General features: G+C 42.6%; 1 protein-coding gene across 8 annotated transcripts in view; it reads left to right on the forward strand.

The window, feature by feature from the left end:
• Nucleotides 1–27,672, forward strand: part of caskin1 (CASK interacting protein 1) — a 111,724-nt gene that overhangs the window by 75,004 nt on the left and 9,048 nt on the right. For 3 of the 8 annotated variants that reach the window (XM_077498817.1, XM_077498863.1, XM_077498831.1), the window contains 10 exons: nt 4,569–4,673; nt 5,315–5,433; nt 6,007–6,088; nt 8,720–8,832; nt 11,218–11,328; nt 18,600–18,701; nt 18,823–18,961; nt 24,502–24,645; nt 24,795–25,915; nt 25,998–26,267. In XM_077498817.1, the coding sequence (XP_077354943.1) occupies nt 4,569–4,673; nt 5,315–5,433; nt 6,007–6,088; nt 8,720–8,832; nt 11,218–11,328; nt 18,600–18,701; nt 18,823–18,961; nt 24,502–24,645; nt 24,795–25,915; nt 25,998–26,267 (2,306 nt within the window). The remainder of the gene's footprint in view (nt 1–4,568; nt 4,674–5,314; nt 5,434–6,006; nt 6,089–8,719; nt 8,833–11,217; nt 11,329–18,599; nt 18,702–18,822; nt 18,962–24,501; nt 24,646–24,794; nt 25,916–25,997; nt 26,268–27,672) is intronic. The other 5 variants (XM_077498841.1, XM_077498868.1, XM_077498823.1 and 2 more) reach the window with 4 other exon arrangements.

A 27,672-nucleotide genomic window follows, 5' to 3' on the forward strand; every position in this document is an offset into this window, starting at 1 on the left:
AGCTCCAAAAGATAATTGGCCATGAAAGATTACAACTGGTTCTAAGAAGGCATCCTTTAAAGTTTTCTGTTATTTATCTGTTATTCATACTGAATTGCTTTTGTTTTTGTTGATGCTGTTGTCACTTTTCATTCTTGAGACCTACATCATTACTGGTCAAGTCTAATATTGTAGAAGCAAATTCCCTGGTCTTCAGGTTGTGAATTACAAAAGCCGTTAATATTATCATCATCATCATCATTGTTATTAAAACAAACACCATTGTAGATAGTGTACATGAACAAGCAATCACAATGAAGCAAAAATGAAATTGCTGTTGATGAAGCTGAATCAGAAAAGTACAGTTTGTGGGTAATTTATTGAGGGCAAACTCAAGAAATAAATTGAGTCACATCACTTTAAAACACACCTGTTTTCACCTGAGTTGCTTTTTTGTTTTTGATTTTTAGAATTGTTTTCCTTTATTTTTTATTAAGTATAGTTTGAGTAGTTTCTGTTTTGCCAACCACTAGGACAGCCGTAGCACATACTTGCGCACACACACTTTTTGAAGTACTATGTTCAGAATTGTTGCTATACAAAATTGTCCTCCTATCCATCTTTTGTTGTCAGCGTTTTACGATCCATATACGGTTGAAGAGATCTTTCACACCTTTAAAAAAAAGTACACTCTATATTCCTAAAATGAATTTAAGGTACTGGAGTCATAATTTTCTGTCAATCCTGTTTTATTAAATTATGTTTCCAACAATACGACCATATTGGTCATATTTACCATGCACCAAAATACGGCCAAGTGTTACGTATTGTAGTTTAGTGACCCTTATCGGCCATGTAAATAGAAAGCGAATTGAACCTGGGTCATCTGGTCAGAAGACAAACGTATCTTACTTAGCTAACAGGACTGCAATTGTTTTAGTGTTTTTTTTTGTTTTTGTTTTTGTATTGACATGTATGTCAATTCGTCATCACCGGAACTAATGCTTGTGGTTAGTATTAGGCTTTCAGTGAGCTTGTACACCTTACATATTTACATGGGACACTAATGGTTCAGGTTAGTAAGAGACTCAGGTTGTACTTTGTATTGTAGTATGGTTGACGTTACAAAACACATCGTCAGCACATAAATAATTACCAGCCTGCTAACTCAGTTGGATAGACACTTGTCTTCCGACTGCACTACCCAGGTTCGAGTCCCAGTAACTCCACTTATGATTCACTTCATTATTTACATGGCCGATACGGGTCGCTAAACTTCAATACGTAACACTAGGTCGTAATTTGGCACATTTCAAAACGGCCTATGTGGTCATATTCATTGGAGGACTGTCTCTTCCAGCAGTACGTAACATCCACTATACAGCAATAGTGGCAGGTGTGCTTTCCATCAGCATGAATCAGCTTCTTAAAGGTATCGGCTAGAATGTCTGCTGAAATTGTGTTTTACAGTTTTGTTTTTATAATGAAAAAATAAAACTTTTTATCATTTCATCATATTTGTGCAAAAAAAAAAATATATATACATATTTAAAATATTGACGCTAGTCACGCAATCATTCTTGGTGGAAAAATGTTACTTGTTACAACAATATAGAAGCACAACTGTATAACACAACTTGGAAAGTGAAGCAAGCAAGTAGGTGAAACCACAACATTGAAGTCAGTGCCAAACATGCGGTCAGGACTGCACACGTAAATATTTGCAAGGACGACATTTTGTGAAAATGTCATGTATTACGCAGCAAAGTCTACAAATGTCACGCAAAAGGTTTTGTGAGTAAGGTGTTTGCTGGCCTAAAGCTTTATGAGATTTTTTTTTTTTTTTTTAAACAGCAAATCATATTTTCAGTGGTACCGCATAACCCAAATCAATTCATTGAGGTCCTTTGATGGAGTTCACTTGGAGGGATGCAAAATGGCCACAAGGAGGAGCTGGGTGTGATTTCATGAAGAAGAGAACTTGTGCAACTGATGTGTTTCTCCGCAGCACTGTTGGTCACACATTTAAACCATTTCTAAACTATTCAAATGGTTTATGACACTCTCCAAATGCACTTACAGCAGCCTCATTCTGAAAAGGCCTACATATATAATCACAAACCGATGGCTGTATTATATATGTATGTGTATGTACATTATGGCACGTGTATATACACAGAAAATCATGTTATGGATTTTTTATGTGCAATGGTTTTTATACATGTTTTCATATATTTATATTCTGTATTTTTTCTGTTTGTGTGTGAGTGTGTACTGAGAATGCAAGTGAGTGTGAGAGAGTCTCTTTCTTGAAATGTTAAGATGGGAACAGAGCGCAGAAAGTTTATTCAAGTCAGAGCTGAACCGTTAAGAAAAAAAAAAGATTGATAGGGCTTGGTTTTGATTTATTTTATAGGTGAGGTATATTAGTTCTGTCTTATTATGTCAAATATGAACTAACAAGTACATTTGCAGTAGTAAACAACAATCAGCAGTAAATGCACTTATTGCATTACAATAAGGAAGTTATTTACTTTAATTCATTTTTTAATGTAATTATTGTATACATATTGTATACATTTACTGTAATAGATGTTCTTTCATGATCTTTATTTGCTGATTGGCCAAAGTAAGTAGGTGTGTGGCATCACTTTTGATTATGTTGTGTTACCAAATATGGTTCCTTGTCCAAAAAGTGATACTAACACAGCATCACACCAAAAGCTTTGTCATGTATGCAGTAAATTCTGTAGAGTAAATTTGACTCTATTAGAGTGGGATCAAATAGACTCAGTTTTAGAGCAGGCTAATAGTTGAAAGAGAGTAAAATAAAGAATTGGGAAAAAAAAATAAAAGTCACTCAAGGGTTGCGGATCAAACTCACCCCCTTAATCTTGGGAGACTGCCACATGACCCTGAGCTATGCCCCTCCTACTGTTTGCTTGTCGCCAAGAGCAAAAACATACACTTGATTCCAGCTACCAAGTGATATAATAACAGCAAGAGCTGTGTGACTCAGGGAGTAGATTAACTTTCTCCCAACCGGAAGTTGTTGGTTTGTTTCTTAAACCTTGAGTGACTTTTTTTTTTTTTTAATTTACTCTCTTCCAAGTGTATTACTGTAAAACTAAGTCTATTTGATCCCACTCTAAATGGGCTCTATACACAAATCTACTACTTCCTAAACTCAACACCACTCCTTCGTTTCCTGTCTTTCATGAGTGGACAAGCTGATTAATACAGGTGTGCCTGATCTCAGTAACTACAACGACATTGGCCAGACACACCTGGGTTAATCAGTTTGTCCACTCATGAAAGACAGGAAACAAAAAAGTGGTATTCAATTCAGGAAGTAGTCGAGCTGTGCAAAGAGCCCATAGAGTCAAATTTACACTACAGAATTTACTGTGAGAGACATTCTTTTTAAATCTTACTTTTTTTTTTCTTTTTTTTTTAAACCAACAGAAAGTCTGCTGCCAATCTCCTTTTTAGTACGGCGGCATATTAGGGCCATGTATAAATATTTTTTTTTAGAGGTAGGGGCAATATTCTGAGAAAAAAAACTCAGAAATTTACGAGAAATACAAATAGCTAAATAGCTATCGTCTAATCATTTGAGGATTCGTTGGTGGTTGATGGGACTGTTTATAAAATGAAAAGGCAGGATTGAGATGTTTTTGTTAATTTAAAGTTTACTTGTCATACACAACAACTAGAGCACCAACACTTCCTGATCCCCTATCAGCTGACTAGCACTAACCAATCAGAAGCTAGCATACTTTAGGTAAATGCAAGGGAATGACAGAGCAGCAGGTTCGACACATCAACGTAGATACGTGTACAAAAAAGAAAATACCAAAATGTATGAATGTGTAAATAATAATTTTGGAAACATAAATGTACAAGTAAATATACATTTGAACAAATTAACTTAAATGCTTGATCCACAGGGTGTGGGCCTTCCCAATGCGAGGTGTCTTTGTTGTTGGCCGTACCTAATGCTTCCAAGAGCAAATGCTTAGCACCGTATGGTTAATCTCCTTATTTGAAAACCCGACCGAAGTATTACCGCAAACATTCAAGTAGTACGCTACGTGTAGTTCTCGTAAGATTTTTTTCTCGCAAATCTGCCACTTTAGAAAGTCACAAATTTGCCACTTTCTAAACTCGCAAATTTACAATTTTTTTCCTCACGAATTTTTTAAAGTGGCAAATAAAGTGGCAAATTTGCCACTTTTTAAACTGGCAAATTTGCGAGTTTTACTCTGAATATTGGCCCCGCAGTGGCCCTTATACGCCTTCGTATTTTAGTGCTGCAGGTCCCATTTTAAAGACTAATTTAAAAGTGTCAATAAACTTTCAACAAGTCTTCTTCAGGTTTCATTTGAGCCCATAACAGCGCTGAAAGAATTTTCTCCTTGGGAAAAACTTCCACACATTATAGCTAATTGGCCCATGTGGAGCTGTAGAAAATAAATTGACAACTGAATCAAGTCGGTTTTCCCCAACATTATGCAAAGTCTCTTTGTAAGAGCAACAAATGTTGGGGCCGCCCAGTTAGCAGCTAACGGTAGTGTCCTGTGTTGAAGGTTGTCGTGGCTCAGAGGCAAGTCCTCACAGCTCCCCCACCACGTCCTGTGGGCCCCATGGAGGCTCCAATGAAGAGATCTGGGTACTGCGCAAGCCTGTGGCAGGTAACTGAGCCGCGCTGCGCTGAACCCTCAAATCCTTCCAAAGTCCAAACCAGGCATCAAACAGTATCTGGCGTCCATTCAAACGTGTCCAAAAGGCAAGACTCCGTCCAGTCATGATCACAAAATGAAAGGTCATCAGATACTCTTTGACCCGTGAGAAGTCATGTCCCGCTGTCCTGCCATCTTAAGCTTAGCTAAACTCGGTGAATTTTATGTTAGGACCATATGCATTGGTCTGTGGTTTGTGTGTATGTATGAAGGTCTAGAAACCCAAACGACGACAACAGAAGGGGTGTGCGGTGTAGTGTGTGCCTGTCTGTGTGTTGTGTGTACAATGCAAATTGTGTCCTGTTTACGCCAGTTCACGCAACTGTCCGTCCACTCCATCACATCTCATGCTGCCGAGTGCATTTCAAAGGAGAGTCGCCACTTTTTACTTCATCTTGGATATCAGCTAAACCACTCGATGTGTGTGTGCGTGGGGGTGTGTGCGCGTGTGTGTACGAATGCATCCATTTTTGTGTTGCATGCATGCATTTGCGTGCAATAATATTATTTGGGCCGGTTGCATGCATATGAATGCATATCCGTCCCTGCGTGCGTCTGTGTGTTTGCTTTTTGTGAACATGGGTGTGTTGCAGGTGGAGACCGCAGCAGTTTAGGCAGCTCTGGCAGTGTGACCAGTGTGAGGTCGTCAGGCAGTGGTCAAAGTGCAGGAAGTGCTGCCCACATCCTTCATGCACAGGCTGAAGGGGTTAAGGTATGTTGTGATGGGCATATTCAGTTTTTTTTTATATGTTCATTTTTCACTAGGCTACTAAATGATAACTATGATTAACGTCATGTTAAAGTCCTTTAAATTGTTAAAGAACTAATATTTATTACCAGCCATCACCCATTTGACAGCTCTTATTTAAGTTTTATTTAGTTGTTTCAGACTAATATTTGAGCCCGCTAAAACAACACAAAAAAATGCTGGTTAAAGAAGAGTGAGTCCAAATGAATGCTAACGATGCTCCAGACTTTCACCATGATGGATTCATTAAGAGCAGGGGATGCAAAGTGGTTCATTTTCAATTCAGAACGACACAAATGAGTCAATTACAAATGCAAATGTGGAATACCATTATGGACATAAAAAGAATAAAGACTAGGAACATCTAGTAGTCCTACATCTGATTCATTGATTAGGATGTGTTAAGTACATACAAACAGAATTTACTCTGTACACATAGTAAGAAGTGGTGCTTACATTATGCGCACAAAGATTTGCTTTCAATAGCCCGTCCACCCTGACCTGTGCGTTTATCTGTTTTTGTGTGCATGGTTACAGCTTCTAGCCACTGTCTTGTCTCAATCTGCCAAAGCCAAGGAACATTTACTGGAGCAGTCCAAGTCTGTAGACCAGCCTGCAGGTAATACAGTCAAGATAACGTACAAAAAAAAAAATAAAAAAAAAATAAACACTTCGTAATGTTCGGTTTTAAAGTATATAAGGTTTTTCAGCCTGAAGTCCTCAAATTTTGGACACCTTGGCTCCTAACCTACTGTAAACGAGTTGCTTTCTTTAACTGTAGTTAAAAATAAACATTGTGCAACTGTAGTTAATCCTGATTGTGTTTTATGTAATAAATTAAAAAAAATTTTTTTTTTAACTGTTTGACCACCAAAAACGTTTAATAATGTATGCTAAAACACTAATGAATGCCGCCAGAAACATTAATTGACATCAACTGTTTTGTTTTTTGTTTGTTTGTTTGTTTGTTTTTTAAATCAATAATCAGTGCAAGTTGTTGTGGAGCGCTGCCTGGTCAATGGAGTTGTGAAATCAAAAACACCCACTAACTATGGCCAGCAGGTGGCAGCATTGTATCCCTTCTCAATAGGCTCAAGGTGTACGAAATTACATTGAAAAATCTGATGAAATAGAATGTTTGCAAGGATGACGTGAATGATCAAAGCTTTTGTCACATTAAATCTAACTCAGTGTCACTAAAATATTAGCTTCAGAGTCACTGTTGTGCAGGAAATGTATGTTCAAAAAAAGCTTGTTTTCTGCTTAACTTTTTTTATTTTCGCTTATGTCATTACCTATTTTTAAATGGTGATTACTAAAGAACGGAATAATATAGAAACATACTTTTTTTTTTTCTAATGAAATAATGGAATCCAAACTTTCATAATATGGTATCCACCATGTTTATGTAGCCATCGCGCACTATATTTGTTTGCCTTGAAAGATGAGTGAAAATGCTCAAAATCGTCTGGCACTGGGGTTGTTTTTTGGATAATGTTTGGCACTCAGAGTTTAAATGTGTTTTTCTTCACAAAATTTCTAACCTGACATTGAATAATGAAAATGTTAATATGTCAATGTGTTTTTTTTAAAATATATATCTTTATGTATTCAAAATCTAAAAAAAAACAAAAGTCACATACAGTACAAGTATTCACAGCTTTTGCCAATGAAACTCAAAATTGAGCTCAGGTGCCTCCTGTTTCCAGTGATTATCCTTGAGACTTTGCTGCATTTTAATTGTTTTCCTGTGGTCAATTTTGATGATTGGACATGATTTAAAAGGGCACACATTTGCCTTTTTAAGGTCCAACAGTAAAGTGTACATGTTGGAGCACAATGCGAAAGGAATTGTCTATAGAACCTCTAAGACCGTATTTTCTTGAGGCGAAGAGCTGCGGAAGCATGTAGAAAAGTTTCTGCTTTGAACATCCAAATTTGCACAGTGGTCATACTTAAAGAAGTTCAGAACCACCAGGATCTTTCTTAGAGCTCGCCGCCCATCTGAACTATTCCATCGGGGTAGACGGCTTTAGTCAAAGAGTTGACCAAGAACCCAAAGGTAGCTTTTCCGAAAGTGCGGTGTTTCCTCTTAGGAAAGAAAAGTACCTTCCGGAAGAACTCTACCAATCAGACCTTTGTGGTAAGAAAGAATCCACTCCTTGTTTAAAAAGCAAAAACCTGGTAGACCACCTGATGTCTGATGAGACAAAGATGGAACTTTTTACCATGAATGGAGTCATGTCTAGAGGAAACCAGGGACAACTCCTCACTTGGCCAATACATTCCGACAGTGAACCATGCTAGTGGTCGCATCGTATTGTGGGGAGGTTTTTCAGCAGCAACATATCAGTCAGGATTGAGGGCACTGTCCAGAGACACACCGGACGAAAACCTCGACCTCAGATTGGCGTAACGGTTCATCCTTCAGCAGGACAAAGACCCTATACATATACAGCGAAGATATTACAGAAGTGGCTTCAGGACAACGCTTTGAATGTCCACACGCCAGTCTTGAATCCAAGACATCTGAAAATGGCAACGACCAACCTAATGGGGGTTGTGAGTTGCTGCAGAGAGGAATTTACGAAACTGCCCAAAGATACTGTTAGTGTGCCAAGCTTGTGGTGTCATATTCAAAGACTTCTGGCATTCATTGGTGCCAAACTTGCATCAAAATGTTGACCAAAGGCTGTGAATACGTATGTATATGTGATTTCTTATGTATTACATAATGTCTCTAGGTGCGCCCTGTCTATTGACAGCAGGATTGTGAAAGATAAATGAGAGATGATGAAATGCAATTCTTTTGGGGCATCTCAAACTCGGAAAAGAGCACGCAGCTCCAAGAAGGTTTTCAGGAACAGTTGTTTGTGCCAATGTTACGTAAGCGGCGAGAACAACACGTAGGGAGGTGTGTTCAACAGAAAACAAGCAAGGGAGAGCCAAGTGACATCAAAAGGAATAATATTCTTCAGCACTTTTGAGAATTCACTTTGTGTCTTCTAGAAACACACAAACAGAAATACCCTCATCTTGGCTTGTTTTACAGACAGATGGCCAAGGCAGGGGGGTGTAGGAGGGAAGACAAGCCTGCAATATGACTGGTTGCTTATCAAACACTGAATATGATTGGCAGGCGGTGATATGTCATTTAGGCCGACACGTCAAATCATCTGTTGCTTGATGCTCCTTTCCAATGGTAGGATGATGATGATATTTTGAACCCAACCAATGATTTCTCTCCCAGTAGGCTCTGCCAGTTCCTCTCGGACGTCGAGCCTATCGAGCTGTCCTCTCCACGAAGCGCCGCCTTATGATGCCACGGCGAACAGGAAGGGGGAGGCGCCAGGCGAGGGGAAGGTAGGACAATCCCAAGTCCGTGTCGATTCGCTCCTCTCTCCCTCTTTCACACAAACACCACAATTAAACCGCATGAGGACACTGTAGCCCCTCAGTCAAATTGAGCACAACTTCCACACTCACATCCCGCCGCACACATCAAGATGTCCCAGCGGTTTCTCTCACAACTGGCCTCATCCGTGCTGCGGGTGTTCGGATGTGGCCATGACACGGTGAGTGGCTCTCTGACATGAGAATCTGTGACATGTGTGATTCTATGCTGCTTTCTGTTATTCTGTTGCTTCTCATCCACTTCTTTTAGTTGCTGTTTTTCCTTTTCAACAACATCAGGCATTTTATTTTACCGAGATGTCTTTATATTGATCACTGAAAGGGGCACAGGTTCTAGCGTCATCGTCGAGGGTTTGTATGTGTGTGGTGGCGCGCAGCGTGGGCACATTAGCTCGCCGCAAGAGGTGTGAAATGGGAGTTTATAGCATGTGCAGTAAGCTGTCATTTATTGAAGAGTGTGTGTGGGCTCACGTTGAAGGTCACTTGTTGTTTTGTAATTATTTCAAGGTGGGATGCCAACGAGGTCTTGTAGCAGAGATGTGTGGCTGTCGTAAATTGTTGGGTAATGTGTGTATGGGTGCGTGCGTGTCACGTTTTTAGGACCATCTGTTAGCACTGTCTCTAATAATCTAGTAACCCTCAGAGTTCAGTGTTTAATCAATTGGAAGGCCTATTAAAGTTGTAAAAGATCATTTAACAAGGAAATACAAACTATTAAACCAAAATGATAAGAATGGAATGAAATACAGTATTAGCATTTAGCAGAGCGCAACCAATCAAATGCACTGTTTGGTGGTTAATTTGTTCTTACTGACTTGAACAAGTATTCCAATGTACCCGTTTGAACCTGCTTTTAACTCGTACAAATTGCAGTTAACTCAATTCTATTCCAATCTTTAAGATGCTAGAAAAATCATTGAAAGCCAATCAGTAGTTTATAAGAAGAACAACAAATAACTTGTGTTATAAGGCCACGCACAAAGGCAAAAGACAGATCAACAGATTAAATGTGTTTGATTACAGAGTGTGGGAACGCTTCCACTGTGACGAGAGAAAATAATGGTCTGAGGGAGGGAGGTCTGCACTAGGGCTGTGTATTGCCAACAACTTCACGATACATATCACGATACAGGGGTCACGATACGATACGTATCGCGATACATATGTATCCTAATACGTGATCTTCAAGGTGATACGTATCCTGATATTTTATACGAATTTACTTGCATTTTATTATAACAAACATGTACACCTAAATGATATGTTTATTATGCTGGATGACAAAAATGTTTTTGTGAGCAGCTCTACTGGTTAAGTGGCATGCCTGGTCTAAATGTGCACGCACTGCAGAGCAAGGAGCAGCTTTCATGGACACACCGGGAAACTTTATGAATAGGCATGGGCCGATATGAGCAAAAATATCATAAATAAAAACAGCATTTTTTCCATGTAACACATTCTATTTTGTTTGTAAACAAAATATAGAAAATTGGTACATTAAGAAATGTTAGGTTTATAAGTAAATAAATTTTTATATTCTTCCACTGTTTTAATTTTTCTTAGCAAGACACAGTGTCCAATCACTGGTAAGCTATTTTTAGAACAGAATTCACACGTACACTGTTTTTTTTTTAATGCAAAGTGAGGCACTCATGTCTCTTTCCTCGCTCAATGACTCCCTCACACTCCTCCTGCACGTGCACTAATTGAAGGCAATTAACTTCAAAGACGCTGCTGTTTTTTTTTTTCAAGATGCAAAGGCACGTGTCTCCTCTGTTCACACTTCTCCTTTGCAAATTCAAAGAGGCTGTACAGCCCTGCGCAAGCAGCGCATCATTAACTGCCTATTTAAAGTTAACAAGCAATATTGATTCTGATGTATTTAAACGTGTATTGTAATGAGCCCCACGACGACATATTGCCGTATCGATTTTTTGAGAGTGACTTCAAGCACAGCCAATCAAATTGGCTCCCTTTAAATGTGGTGTGCTAGTCACGCATTTAAAATCTCGGTCTGATAGAGTTCACACGTGACGTTCAGTCTGTACTTGGACAAGCCCCCCCCTTCATCAATATCTTCAAGAACTTCTTCTACTTCAGTCTGGTTTTATAAACAGAACCAAGCAAGGTTGAAATTGGCCAGTTTATTCGGTCAACATTCAGTGGGATGGGTTATTAAATTTCAAATAATTCTCCATGTATTTAGGATATGAGTAAATATATGGTTTGAGGGCAGCTCTTTATTTGTGGCCCGTGTGCCCCAACTTGGCCCTACAGAGGGAAAGTGGCTGACATGGAACCAGTGACAGTGCCCTCCTATCTTCTCTCCTGTAGAGCTCAGAGGCAGTTGTCCAATGGCTGAGCGACTTTCAGCTGCAGGTCTACGCCCACAACTTCCTGGGTGCTGGGTATGACTTGCCCACAATTAGCCGAATGACCCCCGAGGTAAGGCAACTGGACCCCAGTGGCAGTTCCAGGCTCCTCCAAGGACCACATTGTAGACAAGTCTGCACAGATTGGATTTGTGCTGTTCTTCAAGTTTTGCATGCACAAAAACCCTCCCTTGTATCAAGTAGGCACATTTATGACGCAAATGTGCCTCTTGCCAAGCCTGCCCTTGTGTAACCCTTGTCATGTTGAGCCTGGTGTTGACCTGCATCTCTCTCTGCCCCTTGGTTGTCTTTTTATGTCACCTGTGCACCAAAGAGTTTGTTTCGTCCTACGATGGACAAACATCGCCTCCCGCCAAATCCAGCATGCTAAACCTGAGAAAGACACTCTTAGTTATAGTTATGAGTGTATGGTATCTTGTTAATTGGAAGCAATTGATGTAAAAGAGTGATTGCTATGTGGAGATAGTGAGTCAACATTTTACTATATCATTACTACACAAAAATAACTATTGAAAAAAAAAAGGTCTAATATATACAAAGTTGTTGTGACTGGTTACACTGCACATGGATGGAAATGCACAAAATATTTTGCAGTGCTTACCAGGGCTGGGCAATTAATCGAAATTTAATTGTGATTTTGGATTTTGGCTACTCTCAAGCTTTAAAAACATTAGAAATGAGGAAAAACGATTCATGTGCCAAACTGGGCGGTGTATGTGTGTGTATGCAGGTTTGTGACATCGTGAAAGTACCCTGAAAGTACCCTGTTACTTGCTCAGCAAGTATGTGACGTTATGTGATTTTGCTCTCCTTGACTGTGCTTGCAACTGTTTAACAACACCCCAGTTGGAGTTTTCTATAAAACTAAACACACTAATAAAAGAATTAGACAAAAATGTTAAATTAACGTATTTTCCGCACTATAAGGCGCACCTAAAAGCCTTCAATTTTTTCAAAAGCAGACCATGCGCCTTATAATCCATTGCACCTTATATATGGATCAATATTGAGCCGCAACAAGTCTCGCTTTCAAGACGCTATCGGTGACCCTGCACGATCGGTGACGCGCATGCGCAGAAGATCCCGCCATCTTAGATCGCTAGCTAATACTAATAATTTACCTCAGAGAAAATAATAAAACAGCTGTTTATTCATTTTGGGAGTGAATGGAGTTGTCAGAAAGCTGGTTTGTAATTTATTCATAAAGTTTGACTGACCTATCTGACTGTTTTGTTGACATTCCCTTTAGCGCAGCACCATCTAATGGATGCATAATGTAACCCCAGCCTCTACTGTAGCACCTTATATATGGAAAAAGTTTTAAAATATGTCATTCATTGAAGGTGCGCCTTATAATGCGGTGTGCCTTATTGTGCGGAAAATACGGTAAATGCAATACATGTTTCATTTCAGTACTAATGCAAAAGTACATTTAAAATCCTATTGACATGCTAAAGGGAATTAGCATCTACTTCTGGAAGTGATTTTCCTTCGACTAACAAATATTTACACACAAACGCTGTAGGAACACATACTCAAAGGCACATATTCTTCCCAATCTGTTCATAATAGTTATATTTACAGAGCTCAATTTCAACTTTTTTCTTCAACTCTTCTTATCTCATTGTGTGTACTCCATGCTTGTATGGCACCACACTGCCCCTAAGAGGCCAACGCGCAAACAGCAAGAACAGACATCATTTTTTTTAAATTGTTAATATTTCATTAGATTCATATTTTACTTTGTTACTAATTTGTTTTCTTGTTGTTCCTTGTAGTTATAGTTAAAGTTTAGTTTTGAAAATATTCAAGAAATTTGTTAGTGTCTTCCTACCAACACACATTTCCACATGATATGGCACAAAATGGATGCTCGAGGGCCCAGATTATCCCAGTGAGTACCAAGAATTGTGAAAATAAAAATAGAACAACAAAATAAAATCAATGAATATGATAAAGACATAAAGAAGTTTTTTTTTTTTTTTTTTAGTTTGAATGTGTGCAAAGTTGCAATGTAACAACATTGTGGAAAGCAAAATGAAAATCCAGGAGGCTTGAAAATAACGTCATTTTTATAAGGTCATTTTGTACTTGACAAAATGAAAAGTGTTCAAGAATAAAGTATTCAATGTACAGGGATGAATGGGCATGAGGCTGTGATGGTAGTTTTGAGTACAAGTAAGTGAGTTTTGGTAGTTAAATAAATACAAAGTTATAGTTTGAACCGAAATATACCAAATGAGGCTCGCACTATTTCCGACATTTACATACCTCCTTCCTAACACGCGCAATCGTGCATGTTGCGTTGTGTGATGATGAGCTCCAATTACATACAGGTCTTTGTTTTTTAATAATCTGTGAGTGATGCAAATTATTGGCGTGCTTGTGTGTATTGTGGCATTTCAATTGTCCATGACAAAGCTTTTTCTACACCATGCATGCTCCACCAACTTTTTAACTGTAACTGCGCCTATCAGCTTATATTTTCCCTTCAGTGTGGAGTGCTTGCAGCGAATATTCCACAGTTTCTTGTGGGTAGGGAGTGGGTGGAGGATGACATCATGCTCGTCCCTGCGGACATTTAGTGTTGTTAGCCAGCATACGACAGAATTGTGGTGGACACAAGAAGAGGCTGGCTTTGAGCAGCCCAAACTCCACACACACCATCCTCGAGCTTGACACAAAAGCTGCAGTTACGCTTTAGGCCAGAGGTGGCGCTTGCGAGTAAAAAAGTGACAAAACTTCACAATGTATCTTTAATTAAGGGTGGAGCACTGTAGGTAACCCAGGTTTGGTGTGTTATGTACATACAGAAACAACGTTTTTCATTCTCAAATTGATCCCTTTATTTTGCCTGTCAGCATTTTTGCTACATTTTGTAGTTTGTTCATTAATATAATTTATTCAAGGTAACTGTTATTTAAACACTTCTTTTGAATGGTAAACTGCTTCTTATTCCATGACTAATTGTTTACATGACACAATACATTAATATCAAATGTTAAACAGGTCAAAACTTACACAACTGTAAACACTTATATAACATTTTATCAAGCATGGATTGATTGCCCATGCCTGCACCCAATTTAGGCATGACCAATCGACCCATGTTTAATTCAACTGTTGATGGGAATTTCAATGTTGCTGAAACGTGAACATTAGCATAATGTGGGTCAAGCGGTTTCATTAAGTGGCCAAATCTTAGACCACATTGCAGCAAGTCCTTAGCAACGCTAACGCATGTTGTTTTCTTATTTTTAAATGAAATAGCACAGTCGGTGTGTTAAAAAGCATCCTACCTCAAGAGCCTGGCTAGACACAGAGATGGAGAGGTTATTACAATTTATGAGGTGATACAAAAAACAAAATAAATAAATAAATAAATAACTTGCTCGCTCGCTTGCTCGCTAACTTCTCATCGCTCACTCTGGTTGCTGCAGACATGGATTCTGAAACATATTGTCGCTGCTATGTGAAAAACACTTATGTCCATTTTTTTCCTTTTTTTCTTTTTATGTTTTTGGGGTGAAACTGAACGCAGACATCCCAAAAACATTTTTAAAAAAATGAAAGAAAAAAAAAAAGAGACGTGTTTTTCACATAGCAGTGGCGATATCCTCAACCGAACATATCTATGAGTTTGGACATTTTGTCACATCTTAGACGACGTTCAACTTCCACACACGTTCTGTTACTCTTTTTCTTTTTTTTTCCACTTGGAAACACGCTCTTGCTCTCCACATAAGTGTGAAATGTGCAGCTTGACAACTGCAAGAAGTGGGTGGGGCTGCTTTCATGCTGTATGCTTATGGGGTCCGTTTGTCATCTATATTAAAGATGGACAAGTGGGCTGCTCCTATTAACAGGCCAGTGTCTTAGAAAACGGGGGGAAAACTTAAATCGAAAGCAACATTGTAATCAAGTCAGACGACTGCCGGCCCACCAGCCATCCCTAGCGGCAATATCATGATATCGCGTATCAAAACTGCCACAATATATCGTCGTCGTCATGTCACAATATTAAAAGCAGCACATCTGTTAAAAAAGTTGGGATGATTTCCATTTGTGTAGTTCTACCACCCTCTGGTGGTGGCTATTTTTTATTTATTTTTTTTTAAGTGCAGTTTAATTTTCACATGGCGTGTTTTGGCCCTTTTAAAATCTACGCTAATGGTCAGAAGAAGGGGAACATAATATGCTCGTGAACTGAGTCAATATGTGGAGGAACTCACGGTGTGTTTGTAATTAGCAAGTAAGTGCCTCAATATTAAGTGTTATTAGAGATTTAGGTGTTTATATGCATTGCTCTAAGGTACAAAAGCACAATATTGTTTTTTTTTGTAGGAACTCATTTTGGCTTTTTTTTTTTTTTTTTTTTTTTTTTTTTTTACAATATTGTGACCTGGGTAGAAAGAGTGGTTAGCACGTCCGCCTCCCAGTTCTGAGGACTCCGGTTCGAGTCCAGGCTCCGGCCTTCCTGGGTGGAGTTTGCATGTTCTCCCCGTGCCCGTGTGGGTCTTCTCCGGGTACTCCGGTCTCCTCCCACATTCCAAAGACATGCATGGCAGGTTAATTGGGCGCTCCAAATTGTCCCTAGGTGTGCGTGTGAGTGTGGATGGTTGTTTGTCTCTGTGTGCCCTGCGATTGGCTGGCAACCAGTCCAGGGTGTCCCCCGCCTACTACCCAGAGCCAGCTGAGATAGGCGCCAGCACCCCCGCGACCCTTGTGAGGAATAAGCGGTCAAGAAAATGGATGGATGCAGTGGCGTTCCTAAGCAACTTGGCACCCTAGGCAGGATTTCTGGTATTGCCCCCCCAACCGCCAAGAGGGGGTCTTATTAGACCAAACATAAACACGACCCTGCGCAACTTCTTAGACCAACCACAAAATAATTTATCATAAACTCACACAGGGCACATGGTATCTTCACGTCTCTGGAATTTTAAAACCGCAGTTGCAGTTCAAAATTAATAATGTAGTAATTGTACTACAATAAATCACTTGTATGGGATAATGAGAGCCTAGCAAAGAACAAATTAATTATTTACATCAACCAGTCAGAGTATTATCTCAGTATCATGAATCGGGACTTGCAGAAGTTAGGTTTACATTTCACAAGACTTGTTTTTTTTCTGGTTTGCTTTCATGCTTGTTGATGGTTCTAACTGGTTCTGATGATGCAGAACAATAAGAGTAGCAGTACCTTATGAGCGAAAATGTATATCGACATTAATTTCTTACTGATGAAATCTGCATTTAGAGCATCTCCCACACTTATTTTATACTTATTGGTACAACCATACGTCACACAGTGATATTTTCGCTGCAGATATAACGTATGCTGCGGAAAAGTCTACTTACTTTAAGTCTGGCAATGCAAGATGGCTGCCGCCGGCTTTACTTTTTGCTACAGCATGAGCAGCCCAGTTTAGTTTATTCAGTACGTCCGTGCTGTATCAGCCTGCGCATCCACCTGAGAGTCTGACCGTGATCTTTATTTATTTTATTTTATTTTATTTTATTTTATTTTATTTTTTAAGCCTTGATCCAGGACAGCATACTAGCGTTTTCATTTCATTTTCTTAACTAAAGAGCCAGACCTGTCACCAGAAAGAAAGTGCAGGGGGGGCACTTCATAAACCTAAATCTGATGTTTCTGTATTTTTTGCAACCTAACCCCAGCAGAAAACGAGGGAACACTGTACATGAGACTCAAGGTTGGCTGGTCGTTGTCCGCTGTCAATAAAGACTCGGTTCCCATCGTTCACATTGACGAGCCATTCAAATGACTCAATTCATTCATCATTAATAAACTCCAACGCGGCTGAAAAGGCGGCCAAACCAGCGTCCGGTTTAGGGTTGCGCACGACTGCTAACATTGCTGTTAGCTCGCTGTTAGCTAGCAGTCACGGCTAAACGCTGGCAACAGGCGACGTACAATACAACATCAGCATAATTATGTCTTATTAGCCTCTTACCTGGGGCTTGAACGTAACTTCAGGACTATGTTGTGTTACTGACGTCTGGCCCAGCAGTTTGGTGCACATGGATATTGCCATTGTTCAAAAACTCCAAATAGAGGCACACATCTACAGCACCGATGACGCGCTTCCGGTAACACTTCAAAATAAAAGTGTTACATGCATTGATCTACATATACTACTTGGTAAAGTAAGGTTTATTTTGAAATTTGGTTTCTCACAGCCCCGTGCACTGTCTTGCATACTGCCGTTAGCTTGACTGACGTGACTGACAAAGGATAAAAAAAAACAAAAAAAAACATCTCCTCTCCCTGTCGCCCCTTTTGCTCACGAGCGCCCCTAGCATTTGCCTAATCCGCCTAATGGCAGGAGCGCCACTGGATGGATGGAATATTGTGACCTTTTTGTGTTGCCAATTAGGGATGTAAACGATAAGCGCAATATCGTGATATTAAAACTGCCACAATATCGTCGTCGTCATGTTCACGATATTTAAATGCAACACATCTGTTAAAAAAAGTCAGGTTGATTTCCATTTGTGCAGTTCTAGCACCCTCTGGTGGCTTTTTTTCTTAGTACAATTTAATTTACATTGGGGATGTTTTGGCCCTTCTATGTTTAAAATCTACATTAATGGTCAGATGAAGATGAATAACATAATAATAATAAAACATAATATAACATTGATGTTATATACAAAATTATAATATTGTGCTTTTTTTTAGTATGAGTTAATTTTTTACAATATTGTGACCTTTTTTTAAATATCACCAACCTCCCCACAATATCGTGATAATTATCGTATCGTGAGCTTCATATCGTGATAATATCGTTACATCCCTATTGCTAACCTCCCCACAATATTGTGATAATTGTCACATTGTGACATTCATATCGTGATATCAGATCGTGATGTTTGGATATCGTTACTTCCCTATTTGTGAGTATGTGCACAACTGCACACTTTAATATAACTAACTGTTTGTTGTAATTCTTATTTGTGCCCAGCACAGTGATCCACCTAGATCAGCCAAATGAGTAGAAGTGGTTGTTTTTTTATTGATTGATTATAGTGCCATGGCATGAGCAATCTATCAATTTTAGCCTAACTTTTTAAATACTAGGAAAATAATTCAATAGTTTCTCTTTTACTGCATTTTTTGCAGACATTTGCTTTTGCCGTCCTTGCATTTTTGTGTGTGTTATTTTTCTCCTTCACGCTGTCTCGCTCACCCTCTTTCTAGCGCTCTTGCTTTTGCAGCTATTTTTCGCTGTGTATGTGTTAATGAAAGCCTGTGCATGTCACTGCGGTATATGACTTCAATGTGTTGTGTGTTTGTAGGATCTGACAGCCATTGGAATAACCAAACCAGGTCACAGAAAGAAGATGTCAACAGAGATTAATAAAATGAGTGTCACAGAGTGGCTGCCTGAGCAGAAACCTGTGAGTACACACAAAAAATGGGAATCATTTTCTGCTAATGTATTGCATACACTATATGCTAAACACACTGGTGTTCTTTTTTAAAGTGTGGTCATCTCATTTGTTTTTCATGTTCCTATAGGCCAGTCTAGGAGAGTGGTTGTGTGCTATTGGTCTAAGTCAGTATCACCAAGTATTAGTGCAGAATGGTTACGAGAATATCGACTTCATCACAGATATCACTTGGGAGGACCTACAGGAAATTGGCATTACCAAACTGGGTAAGATGTACTGTAAAATATTATAAATGACAATGTACTTAGTCATATTGAAAAAAAAAATGCAAGTAGTGATTATCATTAACATAATTCTGCCCACAACATTTAAATGAACACAATATGCTAATTGATGTGGTGGTCATTTTAAGTAAGATCTTGTCATGTCATTGCAACATAATGTAGATATATATCAGTACCCAGGGTAGGGAGGGTAGTAACTTTAAAATTGTATTGTATGGTACCTGTCAAGACGGAACTAAGAGTGAACCCAAATGCATGACTCAAACTCAGAAAACTAGAAGTTCTTGAAACGTTTAATGAACAAAGTAAAACAAAAATTCACACATCAGAGGCAAATGGACAATGATCAAAGTGCAACAAAAATTCACTCGTTCGAGGAAAAAACTGTGATCAGAGTGATGGGACGAAATGGGCCGAGGCTCCGAAGCTTGTGTCGAGTAATGGGACGGGCGTTTCCACAAAGCTTGTGTCGAGGTGCGCGTCATTTCGGCAAAACCCGGAAATGGTGGCGTGTGAAGCCTCGCCGGCCGGCTGAATCACATCCACACTTCGGGAGTAGTCCGACGTTTGGCGCGCATTGCAACACAGTACAGAATGAACAATCCATTAGTGTACTGGGAGACACATAAAAATCCCTGCCCAAATTTATATAAACTGGCACTCGCATTTCTCTGCACCCCAGCTTCATTGTGCCTTGTGAAAGAATATTTTCTAAAGCTGGTGAAATATTGTCCAAAAAAAAGAAACCGTTTAAAGCCAGCCACTGTGGGAAGCTATTACTTCTAAATAAAAATAAATAACAAATTATCCTTAGCACTTGTTGTATTTTGTTCACATACTAAATTACTAACACAAGCACATTCATATCTTTGTCTTAAGCAAATAGCCATTGAATTCTTAACAATGTTGACCTCTTGGGCTTCTAGACCACTTGATGGCGCCATAGAGTAAATGAAGCACCATTGCTACATGTGCAAACCAATTGGCTGCAAAGCTTCATTGCTTCATGAGGCTTCATTTGGCAATCCCTAAAGTATCAAACAAAAACTTAAACAATGACTATGGTCTTACTTGGGCCAAAGCTTGGCAACAAATGCTTAGCACTCTTGCACAACAGGCAAGACAAACTAGCAGAGGCCAAACCGAGGCACAGACTATATATTCACACTCATTAATGGAGAACAGGTGGAAACAATCAGGGCGGGGAAGATAATCAGGAAACAGGAAGGGCAAGAGGAGGGAAACATTTACAAAAATAAAACAGGAAGGAAACAAATTCAACTCTACTTCTTAGAAATGACAGTACCCATTAAAAAAGAAAAAGAAAGTAACGTAATCCAAGTACCATAAAATCAAAGTAATGTAACTTGAATACTTGTAATTACTTTTGGATTCTCCATTCTCCATGGTATTGAACTCCAATACCAAGTATCTTTAAAGCATTCATCCATCCATCCATCCATCCATCTTCTTCCGCTTATCCGGGGTCGGGTCGCGGGGGCAGCAGCTTCAGGAGGGAAACCCAGACTTCCCTCTCCCCAGCCACTTCAACCAGCTCCTCCGGCGGGATCCCGAGGCGTTCCCAGGCCAGCCGAGAGACATAGTCTCTCCAGCGTGTCCTGGGTCGTCCCCGGGGCCTCCCGCCAGTGGGACATGCCCGGAACACCTCCCCAGGGAGGCGTCCAGGAGGCATCCGAACCAGATGCCCGAGCCACCTCAGCTGGCTCCTCTCAACGCGGAGGAGCAGCGGCTCGACTCTGAGTCCCTCCCGGATGACCGAGCTTCTCACCCTATCTCTAAGGGAGAGCCCGGACACCCTGCGGAGGAAGCTCATTTCGGCCGCTTGTATCCGGGATCTCGTTCTTTCGGTCACGACCCACAGCTCGTGACCATAGGTGAGGGTTGGAACGTAGATCGACCGGTAAATCGAGAGCTTTGCCTTTTGGCTCAGCTCTTTCTTCACCACGACGGACCGATACAGAGTCCGCATCACTGCAGACGCTGCACCGATCCGCCTGTCGATCTCCCGATCCATCCCACCCTCACTCGTGAACAAGACCCCAAGATACTTGAACTCCTCCACTTGGGGCAGGATCTCATCCCCGACCTGAAGACGACACTCCACCCTTTTCCGACTGAGGACCATGGTCTCGGATTTGGAGGTGCTGATCCTCATCCCAGCCGCTTCACACTCGGCTGCGAACCGCTCCAGTGAGAGCTGAAGGCCCCGGCCTGATGAAGCCAACAGCACCACATTATCTGCAAAGAGCAGAGATGCAATGTTGAGGCCACCAAACCGGAACCCCTCCACGCCTCGGCTGCGCCTAGAAATTCTGTCCATAAAAGTTATGAACAGAATCGGTGACAAAGGGCAACCTTGGCGGAGTCCAACCCTCACCGGAAACGAATCCGACTTACTGCCGGCAATGCGGACCAAACTCTGGCAACGGTCGTACAGGGACCGAACAGCCCGTATCAAGGGGCCCGGCACCCCGTACTCCCGAAGCACCCCCCACAGAACTCCCCGAGGGACACGGTCGAACGCCTTCTCCAAATCCACAAAACACATGTGGACTGGTTGAGCGAACTCCCACGCACCCTCGAGGATCCTGCGGAGGGTGTAGAGCTGGTCCACTGTTCCACGGCCAGGACGAAAACCACACTGCTCCTCCTGAATCCGAGATTCGACCTCCCGACGGACCCTCCTCTCCAGCACCCCTGAATAGACCTTACCAGGGAGGCTGAGGAGTGTGATCCCTCTGTAGTTGGAACACACCCTCCGGTCCCCCTTCTTAAAAAGGGGGACCACCACCCCGGTCTGCCAATCCAGAGGCACTGTCCCCGATGTCCACGCGATGTTGTAGAGGCGTGTCAACCACGACAGCCCCACAACATCCAGAGTCTTTAGGAACTCCGGGCGGATCTCATCCGCCCCCGGGGCCCTGCCACCGAGGAGCTTTCCAACCACCTCAGTGACTTCGACCCCAGAGATAGGAGAGCCCACCCCAGAGTCCCCAGACTCTGCTTCCTCAAAAGGAGACGTGTTGGTGGAATTGAGGAGGTCTTCGAAGTATTCCCCCCACCGCTTCACGACGTCCCGAGTCGAGGTCAGCAGCACCCCATCGCCACTATAAACAGTGTTAACGGTGCACTGCTTTCCCCTCCTGAGACGCCGGATGGTGGACCAGAATTTCCTCGAAGCCGTCCGGAAGTCGTTTTCCATGGCCTCACCGAATTCCTCCCATGCCCGAGTTTTTGCCTCAGCAACCGCCGAAGCCGCGTTCCGCTTGGCCATCCGGTACCTGTCAGCTGCCTCCGGAGTCCGACAGGCCAAAAAGGCCCGATAGGACTCCTTCTTCAGCTTGACGGCATCCCTTACCGCTGGTGTCCACCAGCGGGTTCGAGGATTGCCGCCACGACAGGCACCGACCACCTTACGGCCACAGCTCCGATCGGCCGCCTCAACAATGGAGGCGCGGAACATGGCCCATTCGGACTCAATGTCCCCCGCCTCCCCCGAGACAAGGGAGAAGCTCTGCCGGAGGTGGGCATTGAAACTCCTTCTGACAGGGGATTCCGCCAGACGTTCCCAGCAAACCCTCACAATACGTTTGGGTCTGCCAGGTCGGACCGGCATCTTCCCCCACCATCGGAGCCAACACACCACCAGGTGGTGATCAGTTGACAGCTCCGCCCCTCTCTTCACCCGAGTGTCCAAAACATGCGGCCGCAAATCCGATGACACGACTACAAAGTCGATCATCGAACTGCGGCCTAGGGTGTCCTGGTGCCAAGTGCACATATGGACACCCTTATGCTTGAACATGGTGTTCGTTATGGACAAACCGTGACGAGCACAGAAGTCCAATAACAGAACACCGCTCGGGTTCCGATCAGGGGGGCCGTTCCTCCCAATCACGCCCCTCCAGGTCTCACTGTCATTCCCCACGTGAGCGTTGAAGTCCCCCAGCAGGACGAGGGAGTCCCCAGAGGGAGCGCTCTCCAGCACACCCTCCAAGGACTCCAAAAAGGGTGGGTACTCTGAACTGCTGTTTGGTGCATATGCACAAACAACAGTCAGGACCCGTCCCCCCACCCGAAGGCGGAGGGAAGCAACCCTCTCGTCCACCGGGGTAAACCCCAACGTACAGGCGCCGAGCCGGGGGGCAATAAGTATGCCCACACCTGCTCTGCGCCTCACACCATGGGCAACTCCAGAGTGGAAGAGAGTCCAACCCCTCTCAAGAGGACTGGTACCAGAGCCCAAGCTGTGTGTGGAGGCGAGTCCGACTATGTCTAGTCGGAACTTCTCTGCCTCACACACCAGCTCGGGCTCCTTCCCTGCCAGAGAGGTGACATTCCATGTCCCAAGAGCCAGTTTCTGTAGCCGGGGGTCGGTCCGCCAAGGTCTCCTCCCTTGGCCGCCACCCAGCCTACACTGCACCCGACCCCTTTGGCCCCTCCCACCGGTGGTGAGCCCGTGGGAAGGGGGACCCACGTTGCCTCTTCGGGCTGTGCCCGGCCGGGCCCCATGGGTGCAGGCCCGGCCACCAGGCGCTCGCCAGCGAGCCCCGCCTCCAGGCCTGGCTCCAGAGGGGGGCCCCGGTGACCCGCGTCCGGGCGAGGGAAACGCTTCTCCAAATATCGTCGTCATCATAGGGGTCTTCTGAGCCGTTCTTAGTCTGGCCCCTCACCTAGGACCTGTTTGCCATGGGTGACCCTACCAGGGGCATAAAGCCCCAGACAACATAGCTCCTAGGGTCATTGGAACACGCAAACCGCTCCACCACGTTAAGGTACCGGCTCACGGAGGGGAGCATCTTTAAAGCATTCAAATAAACAAAATTTTCTTCTTCTTCTTCTTCTTCTTCTTCTTCTTCTTCTTCTTCTTCTTCTTCTTCTTCTTCTTCTTCTTCTTCTTCTTCTTCTTATTATTATTATTATTATTATTATTATTTTAATTCTCCGTATACTGTAATTTTCTTAACTCATTTGCTCCCAATAACATATAAATATGTTTTTTTAATGTTTTAAGGGTCCCAAAGACGTATTTATACGTTTTTTTATTGTTTTTTTTTTTTTTATGCTAGAGCATACAGAAGGCTTTGATGCAGCCTCTCAACTGCAAAGAACTGTTGCAGAAATTGTAGTTATTACACAAACGGCCAGCAGGTGGCAGCAGAGCAAAGGAGATCAACCAGGGCCATCTAGAAAAAAAAGCAAAAAACAATTTTAAATAGATTTGTGAAAACTGATGAAACTTAGCTCTCTTCTAATGCTAATTGCTACAAAACGGAAACAGATAGAAACATACTTTTTTTTCCTGATGAAAGAAGAGACTTTAATCTTTCTTTTGCTTTTATAGCAATAGAGCACAATATTCTGTGGGCCTTGCAAAATCAGTCAAAATCCAGTAAAACAGCCGGGAGCGAACGGGATTGCTTCTGTGAAAATGGCTGGGAGTGAATTAATTAGAGTCGTGGAGGCAAAAATGTTTCATTACAACTTGACAATGTTTTTAGGCCATCAGAAGAAGCTTATGTTGGCGGTGAAGCGATTAGCCGAAATGCAGCGCAACTCAGATGGGCGTGGATCCCTCAGAAAGAAGCCCCCACCAATCACACAGCAGCAGGAAGTGATGTCAATGGAAAGCCCGCCCCCGGATGGTGAGTCAAGAGGAGATATATCGAAGAAATTGGGTTGAACTTGTCAACTTACAGCAGGATTTAATATCTAGTGCTAGGAAGTTAACTCATTAAATGGTTACTTTCGAGCAATGACTGTACTATTAAAAAGACCCCTTTTGTCCATTTAGATGTGATGTCTCCAAAAATGAGCACCTTCCAGGACAGCGAGTTGAGTAGCGAGCTGCAGAACGCCATGAGCCATTCAGCGCAAGAGGTCAAAGCACAGCGTAGTCTCAACAAGAATCCCGATGAGTTGAACTCTGGAGGAGGAGGGGGAGGACCACCGAAGAAGGAGGCAAGGACAATGAGGCAGCAGAGCAGCCAAGGAAGCACCTCCTCCCACCGGAGCAGCGTGTCTTCTCAAGGCAAACATCGTCACTCCCACTCGCACTCCCAGCCCGCGCCTCCCTACACACCACCTCACACTCCGACCAAGACCAGGACGTCATCATCGTCTTCCACCTCCTCCGTCCAGAGCACATCCTCTCCCCAGTCCAAACACAGGGTGTCCCCCCAGTTCACCCAAGGCGAAACACCTCTGTCACCACGCTCAAACCCCGCCCAGTCTCCAAACCATCGCGGCGCTCCTGTCCAGTCCCCGCAACAAAATCAAATGCACCACAACGAGATGGGAGATCAGATCCCGCTCCTCTGCCTCCCACCAGAGGCTGAGCTTGCAGACGTTGATGAAGCGGATCCCTCGGCGCTCCACAAGAAGCGAGCCAACAGTCTCAACCGGCACGCCGTTTCAGATGGCGAGTGTGATGAGAGGGCGGGTGCTGGGAGAGGACGGGGCGGGGAAGGGCAGGTCAGCACAGGCCAACCAAGCTCAAATGTCCGAGCGGAAGGTGGAAAATATGCCACGGTCACCCACCGAGTCAGCCGCAGCCACTCTGTCCGCAACCAGGACAAGGCTGTCACTCGCAACCAGCCGCAGTCCATCACGCTGCGGCAGAAGAAGAAAGGGCCTCCCCCACCGCCTCCCAAACGCTCCAGCTCGGCGATATCAACCTCAAACTCCAATCTGGCGGACGGGAACCCGCCACTGCAAGTGCTGACCACCACTGATGGGATGCTGGATGTGCCTTACCATCAACAACGGCGGGCCAGCGACCTGGGAGTGTCTGTTGAAACGGGAGCTGTGGAGACAAACAGCATGGGAAGCGTCAGGAGCATTGCTGCCATGCTGGAAATGTCTTCTATAGGGGGTGGAGCCAAAGGGATGGCCCTGCAAAAGAACTTCCTGCAGGTATGGAATTGAGACCCATATATGATGTACAGTCCATGAACACGTGACCATGTTTGTTACCAACGTTTTGTTGATTTTGAAGGCAGGGAAAACGCGTGAAACCATCGGACTGGATGGTGAAGTCATCAACCGACGACGGACCATTAGTGGGCCCGTCACTGAGCTGGTGGCAGCTGCAAGACGCGACCAGCCGACACTGTCGGTCGTCTCCCAGCCTGAATCCTCCCCGCCCCCTGTAACTTCGTCCTCCCCCAATCCAAGCCCTGGAGGAAGTGGTAGTTCTTCTGAAAACTTGCCATTTGCGGAGGAGGGAAGCCTGACGATCCGCCGACAAGGTCGAGGAGAAGGACAGGTAGCTATCGATCTATATATATGTTATCTATCTATCTATCTATCTATCTATCTATCTATCTATCTATCTATCTATCTATCTATCTATCTATCTACAGTTTACAGTGAACCCCCTACAATTCATGGGGGATACTGAAATGGCGAATACTGAAAATCTGAAAACGTTTGACATGCCGCTTTAAAAAAGTTTGTAATTGATATGGATGGTAAAAGATGGCAAGATAGGACTTAAAACGGAGAAAACCATAAAGCGCCAACATCTAGCATGTACGCCATCATGAATCCATGTTGCATAAACAACTGCATTTAGTAGTTAAATTATGTGGCGGCATGGTGCAGTGCTAGAGTCCAAGGTTGTGGGTTCGATCCTCACTCCTGGTGATCATTTCCAAGTGTTTTTGAGCAAGACACTAGACCCCGGTTTGCTTGGCAGCAGCTGACCACTGGTGTATGTGAAATTGTGAATGGGTAAATGTGAGGCTTAAATTGTAAAGCACTTTGGGCACCATGTCGTGTAGTTGAAGCGTTGTATAAAAAGCAGTCCATTCACCATTTTTATTCAACACAAACAAACCATGTCACATGACTCATAGGCTACGTTCGCACTGAAGCTCAATTCGGATGTTTTGTTTTGCCCATATGTGACACATAACTGATTTTTCTCATACAGTGTGAACAGTACAATTCCGATTTTTTATCAAATCCGACCTGGGCCTCATTCGTATGTGGCTATAAATTGGATATGTATGCAATGCATCTGCAGTTGCACTGTGAACGCTTATCCGCACGCATGCGATCTATACGTTACGTTATCAAAAGCCTGTTTTGAGTAACAGTGTTAACTTTATATATTTTTGTATTTAATTTAATCACATTTGAAACATGAAGCATAAAAGTTTTTTTGGCAATAGTAGAAATTCAGCCCTGGTCATCACACACAGCAATGATGAGACGTCATCTTCCGTAGACGTCCAACATCACTATTCTGACGATATGAAATAAAAAAAATAATAATAAAAAAAAAATAAAAATAAAAAAAATAAATAAAAAAAATAATTAAAAAAAAAGAGTCCGACGGATTTCTTTTGCTGTTTGTAAACAACATACAGTATTCAGAACTGACGCACGAGGAAGCCGAGGACAACAGCCAACCAGAAACGAGTGTGAAAATCACACACCAATCAGCAGTGGGCGTTGTACCAGCTGAATTTGCATAATTTATGCAGACAAGAACAAGACACATGAATCGAACTCCGAACATGAAACGAGTCCACCAATCAGCGTGAATTGGCACAGCTAAATTTGCATATGGCACTGAAGTCTCTTGAGGTGTCCATGAGAGTCGGGACCATATTTACTTCCATAAACGCTGCCATGTGACGTTTTTTTTCTTTTTCTTTTTTTTG

Source organism: Festucalex cinctus, chromosome 1 (assembly GCF_051991245.1).
Source record: "Festucalex cinctus isolate MCC-2025b chromosome 1, RoL_Fcin_1.0, whole genome shotgun sequence".
Taxonomy (NCBI): Eukaryota; Metazoa; Chordata; class Actinopteri; order Syngnathiformes; family Syngnathidae; genus Festucalex; species Festucalex cinctus.